The sequence below is a fragment of the Microcebus murinus genome, chromosome 23 (assembly GCF_040939455.1).
Source record: "Microcebus murinus isolate Inina chromosome 23, M.murinus_Inina_mat1.0, whole genome shotgun sequence".
NCBI lineage: Eukaryota > Metazoa > Chordata > Mammalia > Primates > Cheirogaleidae > Microcebus > Microcebus murinus.
In genome coordinates this window covers 14058043-14078329 of record NC_134126.1, presented here as the reverse complement: position 1 = coordinate 14078329, position 20287 = coordinate 14058043, and the positions used below count along the sequence as shown (strand labels likewise).

At 39.9% G+C, this 20287-nt stretch overlaps 1 protein-coding gene across 1 annotated transcript in view; it reads left to right on the top strand.

Moving 5' to 3' along the window:
* Window positions 1-18334, top strand: part of LAMC1 (laminin subunit gamma 1) — a 127150-nt gene extending 108816 nt beyond the window's left edge. Inside the window, exons 19-28 of the mRNA XM_012735837.2 lie at window positions 3697-3902; window positions 4342-4421; window positions 6181-6318; window positions 6878-7022; window positions 8138-8287; window positions 8526-8640; window positions 9485-9684; window positions 10787-10945; window positions 13438-13537; window positions 15246-18334. Coding sequence (XP_012591291.1) covers window positions 3697-3902; window positions 4342-4421; window positions 6181-6318; window positions 6878-7022; window positions 8138-8287; window positions 8526-8640; window positions 9485-9684; window positions 10787-10945; window positions 13438-13537; window positions 15246-15502 — 1550 coding nt within the window. The 3' untranslated portion in view covers window positions 15503-18334. The remainder of the gene's footprint in view (window positions 1-3696; window positions 3903-4341; window positions 4422-6180; window positions 6319-6877; window positions 7023-8137; window positions 8288-8525; window positions 8641-9484; window positions 9685-10786; window positions 10946-13437; window positions 13538-15245) is intronic.
* The last annotated feature ends 1953 nt before the right edge of the window (window positions 18335-20287 follow it).

Sequence of the window (20287 nt, the reverse complement as noted above, 5' to 3'; positions counted from 1 at the left end):
ACAGTATGTTTATTTTAAAATACTTTATTGACTTTAAAAGAAAGTTTTTAAAACTTTGAAATGAAAAAAGTTATTAAATAATTTGCTTTTTCAATCACTTTAAAATTTATTTTTATTTCTTACTCTGTGAAGTAAGCTTTCTTTTAAACTTAGACAAGTCCTTTCTACACTTACTGAGTGTTAAGTAGTACAGTAGGTCCTCATTTAACATCGTCAATAAATCACTGTGACTTCAAGTGAAATGGCGTACTGTATGCTGCAGGAACTTAACTATTGTTTATATCGATTAGCCTGTAGTAAAATTGGTTCCATTATCCAGTACATTATTTGCTTCAGGTTGTATTTTCCAAGAACCTATCAACAACATTGAGAGGACTTACACTGGGCTAAACACCAATAATGAAAAGATGAATAAGATACTCCTCCTGCTATCACACTGCCCACCATTAGCCTGAAGTCACTTTTGTTTTGAGGATTTCCATCTTTGAGATAAAAGTGATCACATTTACGAGTAGTAAATGTGCATTAAAACTAGTATACTTGGGACGGCAATGATTGACTTCACCATTGAGTTTATGAGTCTGTATCCATTTGGAGTTACCTAGACAAGTCTTCCCGTCAGAGTATAGGTCAACAGAAAGTAAATACAGTGTTTATTGCTTGTTGTAAATAGCTCTAATATGTAGTATTGTGATTCTATAAAAGTATCAAAGTAGAAAAAGAAGTAATTAGATGTATCTGTTTTGGGCCAGTTTGTTTGATTTTTGTATGAGAGTCTAGAAATTTTTCCATAGGGTAAATTTTTAGAAATCGAAAAAGTAAAATGAGAGAGGTCAATAGCTTATTTTAACTTTAGGTGTTTTGGTGTATTTGTTTTTGTTTGGGTTGTTGTTACTACATCTTAAGTCTTAAACATAGATTAAGAAGAATTTAAGGCCGGGCGCGGTGGCTCACGCCTGTAATCCTAGCACTCTGGGAGGCTGAGGCGGGCGGATTGCTCGAAGTCAGGAGTTTGAAACCAGCCTGAGCAAGAGCGAGACCCCGTCTCTACTATAAATAGAAAGAAATTAATTGGCCAACTAAAAATATATAGAAAAAATTAGCCGGGCATGGTGGTGCATGCCTGTAGTCCCAGCTACTTGGGAGGCTGAGGCAAGAGGATTGCTTGAGCCCAGGAGATTGAGGTTGCTGTGAGCTAGGCTGACGCCACGGCACTCACTCTAGCCTGGGCAACAAAGCGAGACTCTGTCTCAAAAAAAAAAAAAAAAAATAAAAAATAAATAAATAAATAAATAGATAGATAAATAGATAGATAGATAGAAGAAGAAGAAGAATTTATACCTTTCCTGTTTTATGTAAACCAGAGTGTTTTTTTAACATTGTTCATTTTCCAGCGACAACTTTTGGCATACATGTTTTCACTTTAGCCTGGGCAACAAAGCGAGACTCTGTCTCAAAAAAAATAAATAAATAAAATAAAAATAAATAAATAAATAAATAGAAGAAGAAGAAGAATTTAAACCTTTCCTGTTTTATGTAAACCAGAGTGTTTTTTTAACATTGTTCATTTTCCAGCAACAACTTTTGGCATACATGTTTTTCCATTAATGCATTCTCTTGAAACAACAAATTCTTATGTCTTGCTGCATACATTAAAGAATGTAGGGGTTATATTCTTAAGTACCAATCAGGCCAACCAGGAGCTGGGGTCTGGCACACATCTCTGGTGCCAGCACCACCAGCAATGGGATTAGACCAACAGGCAGAAAAGGAAGGTCAGCCAGCATTGGCACCTGTCTCAGCCCTGAACATCTGGGCGCAGCCCCAGCTGCATATAGCTGCCTTTGGCCACAGTTACTACCGACTTTGCTGTTCCCAAATAGGTGATTCTGTTGGATGGAAGCTCTGATAGGAGCCATAGTGATCATACCTCCCCTTGAGCCACCTGAAAGTGGGGAGCGTGTGGGCTGCTGCTTCTGATAGCATCATAGTGAGGCTGGGATTAAAACCCGTGACCCCTAAAACCTGCGTCATGGAGTTCCTGGCTGACTTTTCCTGTTTAGGTTCAGACTAGCCAAGAATGAAAATGTCTCCATAATGATTTCTCTTTTAAGACTATCCCTAAGTATTCATTTGTAGTTGAAACTTGTGTTTATTCTGCAGACTTAAAAAGAGATTATATGGTGCAGTTAGGTCTTTCAAGTAGACACTTGGAATTGGAAGGCATTTAAAGTGAACTTACCAGTTAGGTTATCTGTCTTTCCTCTTTTCAGTTGTTACTGTTTCTCTAGAGAACTGGACAGAGATATCAATGTCTATTGCATTCTTGAAGATTTAAAGGGAAGAAGCTTCTATAACCTCATTGGCTGCTTAGGCTTCCTAAATCTAAAATGATTTATAAGCTTGTTTTTATTCTTCGTATTGTCTTAAAAATCTTTAGATTATCAGGGAATTGCTTAAGTAGTCCTCCAAGCGGACCACTATATAGTAGTTAGGCAAGAGTTGTGTACTACATCACCTTTGTACATGTATTTCATGGCCCTGCTTCCAAGTTGCTATTTTCCAAACCTGTATTGGTCTTAACTTTTTTACATTTCTTGGAAAATTTAGACCCCAACACTGGGCATCATGCTGAAAAACGAACAGGTCAATATTGAATAGGACTTATTGGTACTTAGTGATTTTTATGTATTATAATCTCATGACGTGAGAATTTTAATAATGATGGGCTTATATTTATCTTTTGATTTATTAGGATCCAGGTAAGAGGTTTAAGTTGAATGGGTATTATTAATAAAGAATAATTTGAAGAACTATTCAAAAACAAACATCAGTTTGAAAGAAATTACATGGATATGCTGAAGCATGGGGGTGGCAGCAAAAGTCCCTTTAGTTTAAAATACAAAATGAGTTTAATTTGCCAAACGTTAACATCTGTTTTGAACCTAGGTTTTGAAAAATTGTCAGCTCTTGGGGCTAAGGCTGGCAGCTTTTTTTTTTTTTTTTTTTTTTTTTTCTTTTTTGAGACAGGGCTCACTCTGTTGCTCTGGCTGTAGAGTGCAGTGGTATCATCATAGCACACTGCAACCTCAAACTCCTGGGCTCAGGTGATCCTCCTGCCTTCCAAGTAGCTGGGACTACAGGTGCATGACATCATGCCTAGCTAATTTTTCTATTTTTTTGTAGAGATAGGGTTTCACCATGTTGCTCAGGCTGGACTCAACCTCTTGGCCTCAAGCAATCCTCCCACCTCGGCCTCCCAAAGTGCTAGGATTACAGGCATGAGCCACCACACCCAGCCCTGGAAACATTTTTAACAACACTATATATTCCTGATTATATCTGGCATGTGTACTAGAACATTAAAGTCAATCTTTTTTTCCTTTATCAAATATTCCCTGCGTGTCTTCTCTTTGCCAACCACTGTATAAGACTGCTGATACGGTGATGATTAAGAAAGAGGAGCTCACAGTGAAGTGGGACAGACGGGCACAGGATTGGAGAACATTGGGACGGCCGTAATAGTGAAGATCCAGCCAGGCAAGGGAAAGACTGACAAGCTCTGCTGGCGGGCTCAGGGCAAACTTGTCAGAAAGGTGCTATGTTTGGAAGAGTAAAGAAATGCTTCAGATTCCGTGTGAGATGCTATGTCCCCTTCAGATAATTGACGGACTTTCTTCTGTAATACCATTTCAGATGTAGACCAAAATCTGATGGATCGCCTCCAGAGAGTGAATAACACTCTGTCCAGCCAAATTAGCCGTTTACAGAATATCCGAAATACCATTGAAGAGACTGGAAACTTGGCTGAACAAGCACGTGCCCGAGTTGAGAACACAGAACAGTTGATTGAAATTGCATCCCGAGAACTTGAGAAAGCCAGAGTTGCTGCTGCCAACGTGGTGAGTGATTGTGAAGGTCTGGGGTGGGGCTGGGGGAGTCCCTTGGCGATCTGTAGCCAGTCTGTTACTGGCGGTGGAGTGCTTCAGCTAAATTGACTCCGTGTGTCTTTTTATTTGTCCCTAAATATGAGCAAGAAAAAGCCATGTTGCACATAGTTGGCATGAAACAGTTATGAACTGGAAAAAAAAACAAGGGACATCTGGGTTCTTTCTCTAGTTTTGTTCCTTCTATGGTACTATGCAATTTAATCTTCCTTTATCCTTTACTGAAAATAGAAATAATCTGCAATCAAGGGTACTGATATTAAGTAAAGATCTCTGAAAATAAGAGGCATTCTTTTTGCCCTCTAACACTAGTAAAAAATTTTGTTTTAACACTTGCTATATTAAATTTTAATAATTCAGTTCTTTGAGAATAAGTGCTTTATTTCTTCTTCAGTCAGTTGCTCAGCCAGAGTCTACAGGGGACCCAAACAACATGACTCTTTTGGCAGAAGAGGCTCGAAAGCTTGCTGAACGGTAACCTCCAGATCCCTGTTTAATGGTTAAGTGGTAGCTTGCCTTATGGTGTGTGTGTGTGTATTGTCTGTCCCATAACCCGTAAACACTTTGCATATAACCTGCTTTTGTAAGATTGGCTCTCTATTCTGAAATGCTATCAGCTGTGTGTACTCTTTCTTCCTTTTACTTTGAAATTACTTAAAAAAAAAAAGTTATAGATTTGGGGTTACATGTGCAGATTTGTTATTAATACATGGATATATTACATAATGATGAAATCTGAGCTTTTTTTATAACCACCACCCATAGGAGAATGGGAGGACGGGAGTGGGGTATGGAATGAGAAATTACCTAATGAATACTACAGACTTTGAAATTAGAATATTTACTTTGAACATTAGAACATGATGGTTTGAAGAGAAATTGTATTTGCACATCTCAAAGAAAACCATAACATTTTTATTTTTTAATTTCAAAGTTAATAGATTTCTAAGAATCTCAGCAGAATTTAATTAAAAATATTTCTAACTTCTTTTTTAAACCAAAATGTTTAATTTTCAAATCTCCATAGAAAACACTTACTAACCCATAGTACATTTGAAAATCAGCCAAAGAAAACAGATCATTTTCATTTCTGATTTTTTAAAAGACTTTTTTATTAAGCATAAGGTAATTTCTTTGTAAGACTTTTAAATCATAGAGGGCATTAGTTGTAAAGATTTTTAAAAATAAAATTGCTAAAATGTAGGCTCCATAAGGGCAGGCATTTTTGTGTGTTTTATTCATTGCTAAAGCCCCAGTGCCCGGCATGTAGTAGTTATTCAACAAGTGTTTGCTGAATGCTTTATAGAACAGTTAGTAGACCTTGTGGGTGTAGGTACTTAAGTAAGCCTGAGGTTAGACTGTCAGCCTCAGTGTCCAGAGCAATTACATTGGTCTCTTGCTTTAACATGTGGTCTCTTTCTCTTCTGTGTAAATGTGAGTGTGTGAGCTGTGTAATCTAGTTCACAGAGCATTCATGGTTTCATAGCTGGATTTTGTTATTAAAAGAAGGTAGCTCAACACATCATAGAAAGCTCCCAAGAAAACTAGGTCTTGGAGATAAATTAATTCTGATGGGCTTTATACAGGGATTTTGAATGAAAGTTTATCATACCAAAAATAATGGCCACATACTGTAGTGTGACAATGTAATATGAATTTTCAGATGTGGAAAAAACCTTAGTAGTTACCCAGCTAAAATACATTATTTAACTGGAGTCCCTCTTGACATGTTCGTTGCCATCTGGTGTTGAGTTACTTTTCCTACCAGTAGCTAGGTTGCATATGAAAAATCTGAATAGTCAAAGATTTTTAAAGCCTGTGTAGTCACTGTGAACTAGACTAGCAGATTGTTGTTAATAGAGATTAGGCCTGGGATTTGTGTTTATGACTGGACAAATGATTCTTGCTAGCATACATGGTTTTATATGTAAATTACTCTTAAATAATTGTATTTAAAAATGTTTTTTTCTGAAGAATTATAAACATTTCCTCTATAAATTTTATACCATTAATTTTCTTGGACAATAGCCTTATTTCAGTTTACAGAATGCTATTCATAAACTCAGCCCCACTGAAATGATGACAGAATTCCAAATTAGAGTTATTCCAATATTTGTAGAACTCTGCCCACATTGGTATATGCACATAAAATAAAGGGAGCATTATCTGAATTTTATTTTTTTTCTATCAGATGGTTCTATTTCATGGCTTCTTTTTTCTTTTATTTGGATAGCCATAAACAAGAAGCTGATGACATCGTACGAGTGGCAAAGACAGCCAATGATACATCCACTGAGGCATATAATCTGCTTTTGAGGACACTGGCAGGAGAAAATCAAACAGCATTTGAGATTGAAGAGCTTAATAGGAAGTGAGTATAATTGAACAGTGGCTTGCAGTGCTTCAGATGTTCTTGTGAGTAGCACTAGTTCAATGAAGAATTAAATGCTGGTGGACTCGGGGTATGCATTCATGCAGTAGAATTTCCTTTGTTGATCATGCTTTTGAAATGGTACAGTGATGAGAGCAGGGGATGTGGAGCCATAGAGATTTTGTTTGATTCAATTACTGTAACTGCAGAGAATGGTAGCAAGACCAGCCATGGTAACGAAAATTCTGTATGAATGAAAAAAGAAGAGAAAACACATGGTAGAGTAAGTAAAGAAAACATATAAACTTAAACAACATATCTTTAAAGGGTGTGTGAAATAAGAAAGTATATGACAAGACATACAGCATAAATAGAAGTAATGAGATAAAATGTAAATTTATGCTACATGTTGGTATTAAAATGAGAGCATTTTAAGGTGGCATTTCCTTTGAGGTTTCGGGAATGTTGTCATAGTGATGCAAACTAGGTTGAATCTGGTTAACATTGAGATGCTGAAAGCAGCTAGGTTATTCATTAAATCGCATCATTTGTTTCTCAGGTATGAACAAGCAAAGAACATCTCCCAGGATCTGGAGAAACAAGCTGCCCGAGTGCGTGACGAGGCCAAGAGGGCGGGCGACAAAGCCGTGGAGATCTACGCCAGCGTGGCCCAGCTGACCCCCGTGGACTCGGAGGCACTGGAGGTAGGGCGCACGCACAGCCCCGCCCCAGACACCCCGTCCGCGTCAGACCCGTTCTGACTGCCCCGCACCCCCTCCTCTGTCCTCCGCTGACTTGCTGCTAAAGCTGAGTCTGTTTTATGTACACGAATAGAACTTACCAAGGTGAAGAAGCCTGTGGTTATTATAAACATTTAATAGCAAAGACTATTTAATGATATAAATGATCACTCCTAAATCTTTAGTACAAATCCAAATTATAATATATTCAAATGACTTAAAGCTTATGAGTACTTATTTTAAATTTGAAAATAGGCAAGACCAATAACCTGTGATGATAAAAATCAGAATGGTGGCAGCTGAGGTGTTGGAAAGGTGAGGTGGAGACTGGCTGGAAGGGGATAAAGGAAGCTTCTTGGGGTGATGGAAATATTCTGTATCATCATTGGGGTGTTGGTGATGCAGGGAAATTTATTTGTCAAAACTCAATCAAACTTGCCAAAGCGGGAGGATCACTTGAGGTCAGGAGGTGGAGACCAGCCTCAGCAAGAGGAAGAGCTCGTCTCTACTAAAAATAGAACGAAATTATCAGCCTATATCCTTAGCTCGAAAAAAATAATAATAATAATAATAATAAAAAAAATAAAAAAAATAATAATAAAAAAAGAAAGAAATTAGCTGGCCAACTAAAAATATATAGAAAAATTAGCCGGGCATGGTGGCGCATGCCTGTATTACCAGCTACTCGGGAGGCTGAGGCAGGAGGATTGCTTGAGCCCAGGAGTTTGAGGTTGCTGTGAGCTAGGCTGACACCACAGCACTCTAGCCTGGGCAACAGAGTGAGACTCTGTCTCAAAAAAAAAAAAAACTCATCAAACTACATGTAAATGTGTAAATGCTGTGAATTTCACTTTGTGTAAAGTATACCTCAATTTTTTTTAAGAAGGTCCATAAAGTCTTGATCTGTGGTATTCTTTTAAAAATATCTATTGAGGATTAAGTGTTACAGAATTTCGAAGCCTATCTCTTCATCAGTTTAATCATTTTACCTAAAATATAGTGATTCTTCTCTTTCAATTTTCTTGTGGAAAAAAATAAAAATAAAAACATAATGTAGTGATCCTACTTGCTTTTTACAGAATGAAGCAAATAAAATAAAGAAGGAAGCTGAGGATCTGGACCGCCTGATTGACCAGAAGTTAAAAGATTATGAGGACCTCAGAGAAGACATGAGAGGGAAGGAACTTGAAGTAAAGAACCTTCTGGAGAAAGGAAAGACCGAACAGCAGGTTGGTTTGATCTGCAGGTTGCCTCCTTTCTTGAGGCGTATTTGAAACAGTCCAGGTGTCAGTGGTGGCTGCGATGACAGCTGGGTGCAAAGGCGGCAGTCTTCCACACGGCGCCCGGGCCCCACATGCTGTGTGCTGGGAAGTCTCAGGGTGGCCAGGCTGTGCGAGGCCTTGTCTGTGAGGAGCGAGAAGGGGTTTGCTGTGGGGGTCCGTCCTCTGACCAGCCGTGTGTTTGCAGACCGCGGACCAGCTCCTCGCCCGAGCTGACGCTGCCAAGGCTCTTGCTGAAGAAGCTGCTAAAAAGGGACGCGACACCTTACAAGAAGCCAATGACATCCTCAACAACCTGAAAGGTAGGAAAGGCTCCAGATACCAAGGGTGAATTTATATGTTTCCTCCACTGGGGTGATTTCGTTGTTTTGAAATCATGGTTTTGACCACATCCTCAACACCCTACTTTTTTTACTGAAGTGTTTCAAAGAAAATCCCCGAACTCATGTCATTTTATCTCTGCGTACTTCAGTATGAAAACCAAAAAAAAGACATTTTCTTATGTTAGGGTAACTCACATAACCAAGATACCATTTAGCTGACTTATGTTGGCAAATGGATTTCACTTTCTTTGCCAGTGACACCTAACGCTGTTTTCCTTCAGCCTAGATAGAAATGTTCACTGAGTAGCCCTAGATTCACTTCTGATAAGATAGAGGTTCTGTAAATATGGAAACTTGATAGGATAATGGTTGAAAGTACGGGCTCTGGCATCAGGGGACCTGGGTTTGAATCATTGCTTCAAAAATCATCTATCCTGTTTGATCCTCACTTAGGAAAGGGATACAGCTTGCATCACGGGGGCATAAAGCTCTTAGTACCTGACACATAGTGAACACCAACAAATTGCAGCTTCTAATGCCGGATGAGGTGTAATAATGGCATGCTTAGCACTGTGTGTTAGCACTCGTTTTTCAAGTAAGAATTCTCCTTCCAGAAACAGATATATGTTCACATGACTATTCCTGGGAAGTCTTCCCTGTAGAGATGTGTACTTTGCTCTTCCAAGATTCAGCCCGAGCTGTTTTCCATTGTTTTCCCTGGCTTTCATTATTTATAGCAAAAACTTCGGTTACAGCTCCCTAAATGATTCCCCTTTTGCTCGCTGGGAGTTCAGTCCAAACGCATTCCTTGAACGCCTTGTAGATTTCGACCGGCGCGTGAACGATAACAAGACGGCCGCAGAGGAGGCGCTGAGGAAGATTCCCGCCATCAACCAGACCATCGCGGAGGCCAACGAGAAGACGAGGGAGGCGCAGCTGGCTCTGGGCAGCGCCGCGGAGGACGCCACGGAGGCCAGGAAGAGGGCGCACGAGGCGGAGAGGATCGCAGGTGCCGTCCAGAAGGTGCGCGCCGCCCTCCCCTCCACTCAGCTCTGCCGCTGCTTCTGTCGCTCCCAGGTTCTCCCAGACTCCGAAAGCCCTCGCGGATTTTTTCCCTTGGCTCCAGTAGAACTGTCTTAAACTACGCTTATCCTTTTTTTTTTTTTTCACACTAGGTGTTAGACAATATAAGTAACCACATTGAAGACAGGCAATCAGTAAAAAGGCCCTCTACTCCAAAATTTGTACTGTGTCCCAGTGCGGAATCTGTGGGTGTCAGGAAGGAGGGTGGCTTCAGGGGGCTGTAGCGCCCTTTCCCACAGAAAGTGAGACCCTTCCTAAATAAACATGCTTCTTTGACCTGGACAGTTGATGATTTTTTCGGTATTATGGAGAATGCCTTATCAACGCAACTTTCAAACCTCCCTCAAGCGTATTGCCGTATCTAAGCCCCTCCTGTAAGTCTGTACTTCTTGTAGCTGTCACTGCTAGATTTCTTTACGCTCATCTTAATGAATGGCTGACTTTTTCCTATTTCAAGATTAATCTATTTGTTTTATTTAATGGAGAGATTAGAGCAATTCTACAATTAGGTATTTGAGAATCACAGATAATTTCTAGTTTCTTTAGAAGAGCTTGCTTTTGGATTAGTTACATTTTATAAAATACCCACATTTCAGGATTGTGGTCTTTTTGTACCTCATGATGAACTGCCAAGAGGAATGAAGCTAACTTTGAATTTAAAATTTATTATCCAAGTGAAAGCGTCTGATCGGTATGATGTGGTGGAAAATGTACACCATTAAATGTTTATAACTTGCTAGCAGTGTGACCTCAACTAAAAATGGTAATAATAGAACAGAAAGTTTCCAGGATTAAAGAAGAAGATACAAGTGAAAGCGCTTTATAAAATACAAAATGCTAAGATGTTAGGCAGTAATGTTATTTTTTTATTACTGTTATTTAGAGCCCAAATAAATGATAATACAAGTCATGAATAGTATAAATCAGTGTATTATTCTTTCTGGATTATACTTTTGAGCCATTTTATGATTATAAAAGAAGTAAGAGTATACTTTTAAAAAAGAAGACTTTTTTATTAGCAATTTACTTATTTTGTGCCTAGAATGCCACCAGCACCAAGGCAGAAGCTGATAGAACTTTTGCAGAAGTCACAGATCTGGATAATGAGGTGAACAACATGTTGAAGCAGCTACAGGAAGCAGAAAAAGAGCTGAAGAAGAAACAAGACGATGCTGACCAGGATATGATGATGGCAGGGATGGTAAGAGGTTTGGGCGTATTTGTGGCAGAAAGTGAGGGTGTTTAATAATCAAGGTCCCATTTTCTTGAGAAGAATCTTTTTCATATTGACTTCTGTTTTTCATCACATTTTCTGGTCAAGAATTGGGTTAGTAGCTTACATAGAAGACAAAGAATTTGGATCTTCTGCCAGATGTTTCTCTTGCATAATTGTCCTGTCCCAAAGCAGCTCTCAGTTAAAAGCAAAACATTATTAACACATTTGAGGTTTTAGGACATTTAAAAGTACGTGTTTATATTTTTGAATGAATAATTCTTAAATGGTACAAAATCAAAAAAGAACAAAAGGGAATACAATGAAAAGTTAATTTCCTTCCTATTCTTGTTCTCCCAGCAACTAGCTCCTTAGAGGGGAAAGACCAGTTTCTTGTATATAAGAAATTTTTGAAGATAGCATTGTCCACCACCCCACACTTATATCCAGTTTAATTTTTCACTTTATGCGATAATGTGTATACATAGCACCATTTATAACAAGATTGACTTGTGAACTCGTGGCGCGAGAAAGAGCTATGGTTCATTTTTCTGTTCTGTGCTGTATTTTGCTGTGGGAAGACTTTGGTGGGGTCAAACTGGGGCTATTCCCTCCCAGGTCAGTGTGACAGTACTGGTCTACGTGCACTTATTGGCATGCACATTTTTGGTGCAAGGAAGAGGCTGGTTTTTTCACTATTGCTACAAATCAGGGCCCCTCACTGTGGGTCATTTTCACCTTGGGATGGGAAGGAGAAATGCAAGGCCTGTTAATGTCAGCAAAGAAAACAATCCAGGGAAGTGACAACAGGAAGCATCCCTGTGCAACACCTGATTTTATTTTTTCATTGTTGTTTTTAGGTTTGGATTGTCCTCGTGCTTTGTGGCATGGTGTGGCTCAAGTGGAAATTGCCATATAATAAAAATAGATATTTCTTATATGTGCTGAGGGTCTATGGATTTCATTTTTGATATGGTTGTAGAAACATTAGAGTTAGAGCCTAGTGAGAAAGAAAAGAATATATTTTTTATGTGCGTCAAAAGAAGGTCCGTCTTTTGTTACTTTTGGTAAACAGCTTCTAAGGAAATAAACCACTCTCATGTACACTGTCCCATTTGTATTTATATCAATTCTGAAAAGCAAGCATTTGGCCAGTATCGTTTGAGTCTGTAACGTATTTATTTTGACTAAAAGACCTGTGGTTGCTCGTGGAGGAGTAGGCAGGAGGCAGGCTCAGCGCAGTAGTATTGCTCTTGGCAGGCCGTAGCGAGCCCTTTCTCCCCTCCTAGTGTGCTCGCAGACAAGCTTGTGAGGGCTCAAGAGCAGCTGTGATTTGAACAGAGATTAATCATTTATTTGTGAAGGTTTTTTGCCTTGCTTGCTTTTTCTTTTTAAAATTTTTACATTGTTTTGATCCCACAATTTTTGTATTACCTCAACTCAAAACCAGAAAAAAATAATTAATTATGTCTTAGGGAGCTTAAAGTCACTTATATCCTGACTAGATTTATTTGTGAGAGCATCTGTTTTCTGATATTTAGACACTTCCTCTCCTGTTGCTGTTTCCTATGACTCATACACAGTTGTATTTGTTCAGGTTTCATGGAATTTCCCCAAATATATTTATCTTTGGTTGCATTTTAAAATCTAAATCGTATTGCCCTGATAAATGAGCGTGTGTGTTGGTGGAAGGGGATTATAGCTGGGGGAGTTTACAGAAGAGCTTCACTTGATTATGAAAATTTCCTAAGAACAGGGTATTTCTAATAAGCCACTAAGAGTGTTACAAAAAACATGTTTTGGTTCTAAAATGTAGTTTCCATACTCATCCTTAAAAAATAACTTACTTCTGCTTGATGGATTTTATGAATACTTTCATGTATTCTTTAGAAAGAAGGTGCGAAAAGGAGATAATCTTGATTTCTAAAATGCAAATACAGTGAGTGTAGGCATACCACCTGCCTATTCATGACTGCATTAAGTAGAAATAGCAACTTCCTCAACATGAAGATACGGCCCCCCAAAAGCAAAAACCTGCAGTGAGAGATTGTAATTTCATGAGGTGGAAAAGGGGAAAGCACCTGTAAATTAGATTTTTTGGCTCATTAGAAAAAAAAATTATTTAAAGAAGATGAAAATATGTAGTCAAGACTATTCATATCAGCTGGTCTTGGTGGCTCACACCTGTAATCCTAACACTCTGGAAGGCTGATGTGGGAAGATCACTTGAGCTCAGGAGTTCGAGACCAGCCTGAGCAAGAATGAGACCCCGTCTCTACTAAAAATAGAAAAATTAGCCAGGCATTGGTGGCACGCACCTGTAGTCTAGCTACTCAGGAGGCTGAGGCAGGAGGATCACTTGAGCCAGGAGTTTGAGGTTGCTGTGAGCTAGGCCGACGCCACGGCACTCTACTCAGAGCAACAGAGAGAGACTCTGTCTCCAAAAAAAAGACTATTCATATCATTTATCCTTTTTCCAGGCTTCACAGGCTGCTCAAGAAGCCGAGATCAATGCCAGAAAAGCCAAAAACTCTGTTACCAGCCTCCTCAACATTATTAATGACCTCTTAGAGCAGCTGGGTAAGTAGCTGCACTCATCGTAGTCAGTCTGCAAATCCTTTGTACTGTTCTTGGGATCTGATACACTATCATTGAGGCAAAAACAGATAATACAGGGTTATTAAAATCCCTTTTAAGTCATCTGTTAAATTATAATGTTTCTTTTAGCGCTTATTTAAAAAATGCCTTATAAAATAGGTGTGCATCTTGCATGGTAGAGCCTTTAAGATATTGATATATTCATCAGTTTTTTGAGCGTAACCTGAATCATGATTTTGGGTTGTATTAATTTGACAAGTACCTAGTGGGTGCCTTCCATGGACCCTGCCCTACATAGAACACTGTGGTCTTGAGGGCTTTCCTTTCATATTTTGAAGATATATTTCCAGCCAGGGTGGCTCAGTTATAGTGCAAGTAAGTGGTGATTTTTCTTAACTCATCCTGCTGTCAGAGAGCATCTTTAAGAGATTTAAAGTGAAAGATTTCAATGATAGAGTAAAAGAACACTTAAAACTGGTCATAACTTCACTGCCTGGAATTCTCTCCATTTGCTAACCAAAGGACAAACTGATGAGGGGGAAACTTTTATACCAAAAGAGAGAAAAACCTTGATTTTTCAAGGAAATATAAGCATACTGAAACCTTCTTTTAATCCAGTTTGCTAGGGTGCAAGCTTCATTTTAGGACAAATGTACTTTTGTCACCAGAGTCTATTATAAAGTGTCAATACTCTTGCTAGTAATATTTGTAGCAAGGCATTATATATTAATTTGCTATCCTTTAAAGATTGGTATGTTTTGTTTTCTGTGGGAGAGGAGGTGTTGAGGGGTCATTTATTAAATCTGTCTCAAATGTCAAGAATAATAAGTTATGTGCCAGCAGATAGGTTTAAAATGAAAATCAGCTATAAGAGCAAGCTTTTTGTGGAAGAAAGGGCTGGACTTAGTCAGACTCGGGTTAGAATCTTTGCTTTGTTGCCTATAGGCTATGCAAACTTGGGGGAGTTATTTAACATCTGAGAATCACTGATGTATTTAATAAAATGACCTTGTGAAAATTTAATCAAGTAGAATTTGCATAAAGTATTGTTCATTGTGTCTGCTTTTGTTTATTATGGAAGCAGTTTATATCAAAAGAACCTCTTTTTCTTGGTAAGCTTAAAGTGAAGCTTTGCTGAAATTATTTCAGCATTTTGACCTTGGCCATTTTTCATAGGAAAGCTCTTAACATATTGCCTAACTCCTGAAAGTAGGAAGCAAGCCCCTAAACCAACCCAGCTTTCCTTGAATCTGTCTAAGAGCTGAGAGCTTAGAGTTCTATCTTAGAGATTTTTATATCCTTTGATGGCACCAAAATAACACACAGATTTCATATATAAACCTGAAAAAGATTATTAAATGTTATCAGATGACCTTCAAAACCACATGTAAACCTTAAGGTCTAGAACATAGTATCTGTGCATGTAGAAAACATTCTGCGAGACCATTGTCTAAGAAAAAAACATCCAGACCTATATTAATTATATGCTCTGACCCATCCGTGCTGGGTTAGATCAGCGTTTGTACTTAGTATGCATTATGGCATCAACAACCTGCAAGGCACATTTGCAGGGCCACCTTTGCGTAGAAGCAGCTGCTTGGCTTAGAGGCTAGTGGAGGTACTTGTGGATTTACGCTGTAATTCTTACTGAATGCATCTGTTCTTTTCTGTGTACGTTCTGACTCTGCAGGGCAGCTGGACACAGTGGACCTCAATAAGCTCAATGAGATTGAAGGCACTCTGAGCAAAGCCAAAGATGAAATGAAGGTCAGTGATCTTGATAGGAAAGTGTCTGACCTGGAGAATGAAGCCAGGAAGCAAGAGGCCGCCATCATGGACTATAACCGAGACATCGAGGAGATCATGAAGGACATTCGCAATCTGGAAGACATCAAGAAGACCTTACCATCCGGCTGCTTCAACACCCCGTCCATTGAAAAGCCCTAGTGTCGTTAGGGCTGGAAGGCAGCACCCCCTGACAGGGGAGCCGTCACGAGGCCACAGAGTGCCTTGACACAAAGGTTACATTTTTCAGACCCCCACTTCTCTGCTGCTCTCCATCACTGTCCTTTTGAACCAGGAAAAGTCACAAAGTTGAAAGAGAAGCAAATTAAACAGCCTGAATCGGGAACAAAGGGTTTTATCTAATAAAGTCTCTCTTCCACTCACGTTGCTACCTTACCCACACTTTCCCTTCTGATTTGCGTGAGGACGTGGCATCCTACGTCACTGTACAGTGGCATAAGCACATCGCGTGAGCCCTTGTGTGCCAGGGCAGAGCAAGTAGCCCTCCCCTCTCGTCGACACCAGCAGAACCTCCTCAGTCTCAGTACTCTTGTTTCTATGAAGGAAAAGTCTGGCTACTAACAGTAGCATTGTGATGGCCAGTATATCCAGTCCATGGATAAAGCAAATGCATCTGCATCTCCTGCCCCTCTTCCTTCTAAGCAAAAGGAAATAAACATCCTGTGCCAAAGGTATTGGTCATTTAGAATGTTGGTAGCCATCCATCAGTTGTTTTAGCTATTTTGAGTATAGGATACTGAGCCATCCATGGGTAAAGATACAATTATTTATGAAATTCTCCAGGTGAACATGGCTGAAGTAGGCTGAAGATTTTCTCGTATATTAATAATTGACTAAGAAGATAAACTTTTTTCCAGATCTTTGGGCAGCTGATAATTTAAATCTGGATGGGCAGCTTGCGCTCACCAATAGATATCTTTTGATACTTTTATAAATGGAACTTATACAGAAGAAATAGGGATATGATAACCACTAAAGTTTTCTTTTCAAAATCAAACTAATTCTTAGAGCCATTTTATTAGGTTAGTCTTGGAACTAGTGTTATCTGGCAGAAAACAGTTGGTCCCTAAGATCTTGACAAACAAAACAAAAGCAAAACAAGCCTCCTGTCCTAGTCTTTTCTAGTGAAGGGGTAAAATTTAGATGCAACTAGTACTGTCAGGATCCCATATATCCATTTTTCTCTTGGAGAGAGATGAAACATATTCGACCCTTAGCTCCAGTTTTCTTCTGATGATTCCATCTTCTAGAAATCCTTCAAAGAATCTCACATTGTTTGCCAAATCCTGGTGGCAAATACGTGTACTCAGTGTTTCACCCAGCTGCCAACGCCATCTGGTTCCTGCACTTTGTGATTTGACCCCACTCTAAACCTTCCCTCTGAGTATAGAGGGAAGACCTTTATGTGGAGTTTTCTAGGGGGCTTCTCAACTTTTGATCCTCAGCTCTGTGGTTTTATTTTAAGACCACAGTGTGACAATTCCCTGCCACACACCCCCTTCCTCCTACCAACTTGCCTTTGAGATTCATATATAGCCTTTAACACTATGCAACTTTGTACTTTGCGTAGCGCGGGGGGAAAGAAACTATTATCTGACACACTGGTGCTATTAATTATTTCAAATTTATATTTTTGTGTGAATGTTTTTTGTTTTGTTTATCATGATTATAGAGTAAGGAATTTATGTAAATATGCTTGGTCCTATTTCTAGAATGGCACTGTCTGTACACTACTTTGCTCAGTTTTTCCTCTTCACTGGCACAGTGCATCTGAATACCTCCTTCCGTTCCATCTAGAATTGTTTAGACTGTATCTGCTCCCCATCGCTTTGCTCTCTGCCTTGTGTTTGCAGCATCTTCATTCGCTGACATCAGTATCAACTTGCTTTCCTCCACACCCAGCCTCTGTGAAGAGGGAACTCAGAGCCTCTTCCATGGCAGTCCTCATGACCCTGAGACTGCAGCATGACGTTGTTCTCGATGTCCCAGAGCAGGAATGCCCGGTTGACAGGATATCGGGTATTAGGAACCTTTGCCGAAGAGGATCATTGACACCTTTAGGGGTCTAGCCAGGAATGAATGAGAAATGCCCTTTCTAGCAGTTGTTGGAGCTGGACGGGTCAGTTCCATGAGGGGCGCGTTATTACTGAGCACTTTCAAGGCACCAGGAGCACCGCTGCTGATGGGCAGACTGGGAGCGCGGTGGGACTTGTTCCTGTGCTCCCGCTCTGCCGTTCCCATCTGGCGGGGCCGCGAGAGTCTGCCGCGTTCTGACGTGGCGGACCCAGAGCTCACTCCGCGCTCTCCCAGGCCTCTTCTGCTGCCGCGGGAGGCATGGCTCTTGCCAAGTTTTCACATCGATGTTTCCTGGCTAGTTCCTCTTTCTGAGTGACCACATCCTAACACAGGCATTTTCATCAAGGTCGCAGGAAGAGGACTGAAGAGCGATCGCCAAGCCACACGCTAGTTTGGATCAAGTTCACTCTGACAAGTCTTAGGCCACGGTGGGGTGTTTTGGTTTGGCTTGGTTTGGTTTCTTCCTTCATTCTGTCTTTCTTTCTTTTCTTTCTCTCTCTTTTCTCTTTCTCCTTCTTGAACTGTGTGATATATTTTTAAACAGAATTTTATTTTTAAAATAAAAGTTCTTTATAAGATGATACCTTAATTACACTCCTGCAATATAGCCATTATTGTGTAGTTCCATTATCTGTATTTTATGTAATGAGATCGACAGGATGGCTGCTGCAGAATGCTGGGTGACACAGGGAATATAGACTGCTATTTTCCCCTGGAATTTTCCCTTTGAATTCCAGCTATGGCCCTTTTACGTGTGCCTTCACTTTAGCTGTTTGCCTTAATCTCTACAGTCTTGCTTTCCAGGGTGGTTAATAAAATGCAACACTTGGCATTTTTTATGTTTTAAGAAAAACAGTATTTTATTTATAATAAAATCTGAATATTTGTAACCCTTTATATTTGGTGTGGCCTGAGTGTGGGACTGGGGACATAGATGTTTTAAAAGGTGTAATGAGTGGAAACCTGCTCATGATGTCTTCTTTGGGTGACTGTTTTCTTGTGAACAATTCAATACTTTTTTTTTTTTTTACCTTTCTCAAATTGGGATACTTCAGTATAGCCAGAAGTTGCAAACTCTTTTCTGTAAAGACTTAGATAGTAAATAATTTAGGTTTTGCAGACCATGTACTCTCTGTTACAACTATTCAACTCTGCTGTCGAAACACAGAAGCAGCCATGGACAGTATATGAACAATGAGTATGGCTGTGTTCCAGTGTACTGTGTGTACACCAGACCCCCAGTGTAGTCTCAATACTTGATTAATGATAACCAACAACTATTTTTAAATTATTTGGACTTCTAAATTAGCAGATGCATGTTAGAAATTGTCTTTCCATCTTTGAATATGCATGTGTCTTCAGCTAAATATAGTTTCTTCAGGGTTTGAGAAGCTCTCAAACCTATGATGGAATAAAAAGAAACCTAAGTAATGTGCTGCACTAGCAGGCCAGAAGCAGCTAATTGCACCCCACCCGGTCTGGAGGGTGGGCCCACCTGAAATGCCCTGAGACCAGGGGAGGCGTTCAGAGCTGCAGAGGTAGCAGGAAGGCTTGGTCCTACAAAGGCCTTCCCTTTACTCTTCAGTGCCCTGTTTATTGCCCTGGGTCCCCATGGGTTGGTTCAGTGCCACCTCTCCAATCTTATAATTTGTTATAACTGTGTACCTGCAAAGAACCTGAACTCTTCTCATCAGACTTGCGCAGAGGAGGCCTTAGAGGGCACTCCTGTTTCTTACACTCCTGTTCTTAACCTTTACCTCGTGTTTCCTTCCATATATTGGGTCTGATTCAGATGCAGCTGTATCTCCTTTATAGTTACTATGTCACAGTGGCAAGTGGGATTTTTAAATTTTGCTCCTATTCCATCTGTTATTTTAGAGACAACAATTTCTCAAAAGTTGCTACCGGCATCATCTGATTCAAAATATCCCCAGATGTTTACTCCTTATATAAACATTCTAGCTCCTTAAGAAGTCTGAACTCACCAGCTCTACTTCCTTTGAGCTCAAAATGCAATGCCTGAAGAAGACCCCTGGCACCCAGGAGGGTCAGAGAAAAGCAGGTGATAGATACCTTTGTAAAGTGAAGGAGGAAGGACCCTGTCCAAAGTGAGATCAACTCTCTCCAGGCCCATAGCGTATGGAAACAAACAAGAGAATTAAAATGACAGGTAGTGTTGCCTGTTCACACTAGCGGGTTTAAACAAAGTGAGTATGAGTAGAGTGAGAAACTGAGGTAAGCAATCAGAGGCTCCACTGGTCCTAGAGAGCTGTGATCAGCCATTGTGCCGCATAATTTGTATTGAGTCTCTTAAAATGATACCTGTTCTACACTAGTGAATGAAATTCTAAATTGTAGAAATCAAATGCATGCTTAAGTAAGGGGGAAAATATTTAGCAAAAGTTCAACGAAAAGCCAAAAGTCCCTGATTTGGAATTCAGATATGAGAAACCTCACTTCAGATGTTATGACACCTCCATGTCTTTGCTTTAACTCTTCTCTCTGCCTTGAATGTCCTTTATTTCCTCCAATACAGTAAAGCCGAACATCACAGTGTCACCTCTGCTGAAATTGACCAGTCCACCCCCCAGCTGTGCACTGGCTTCTGTAATACATGGGTCCTTGGACACATGTTTATTGCTCAGGTGTCACTCGCCCGTCTTTCGCCCCAACTTCGCTCCCACCCTTCCAAGATCAAGGTCTATATTATTCATGTTCACTTCTTCAGGGATGGGAGGCATGCAGTAGTCACTCAGGTGGTATAATGGTGTGAAGGTCATTGGTCTTTCTCGTCCACCTGTTCTCCCACACTTGTTACTTTTTTGCTGCTGTGAGCAGAGAGGGAGGTTT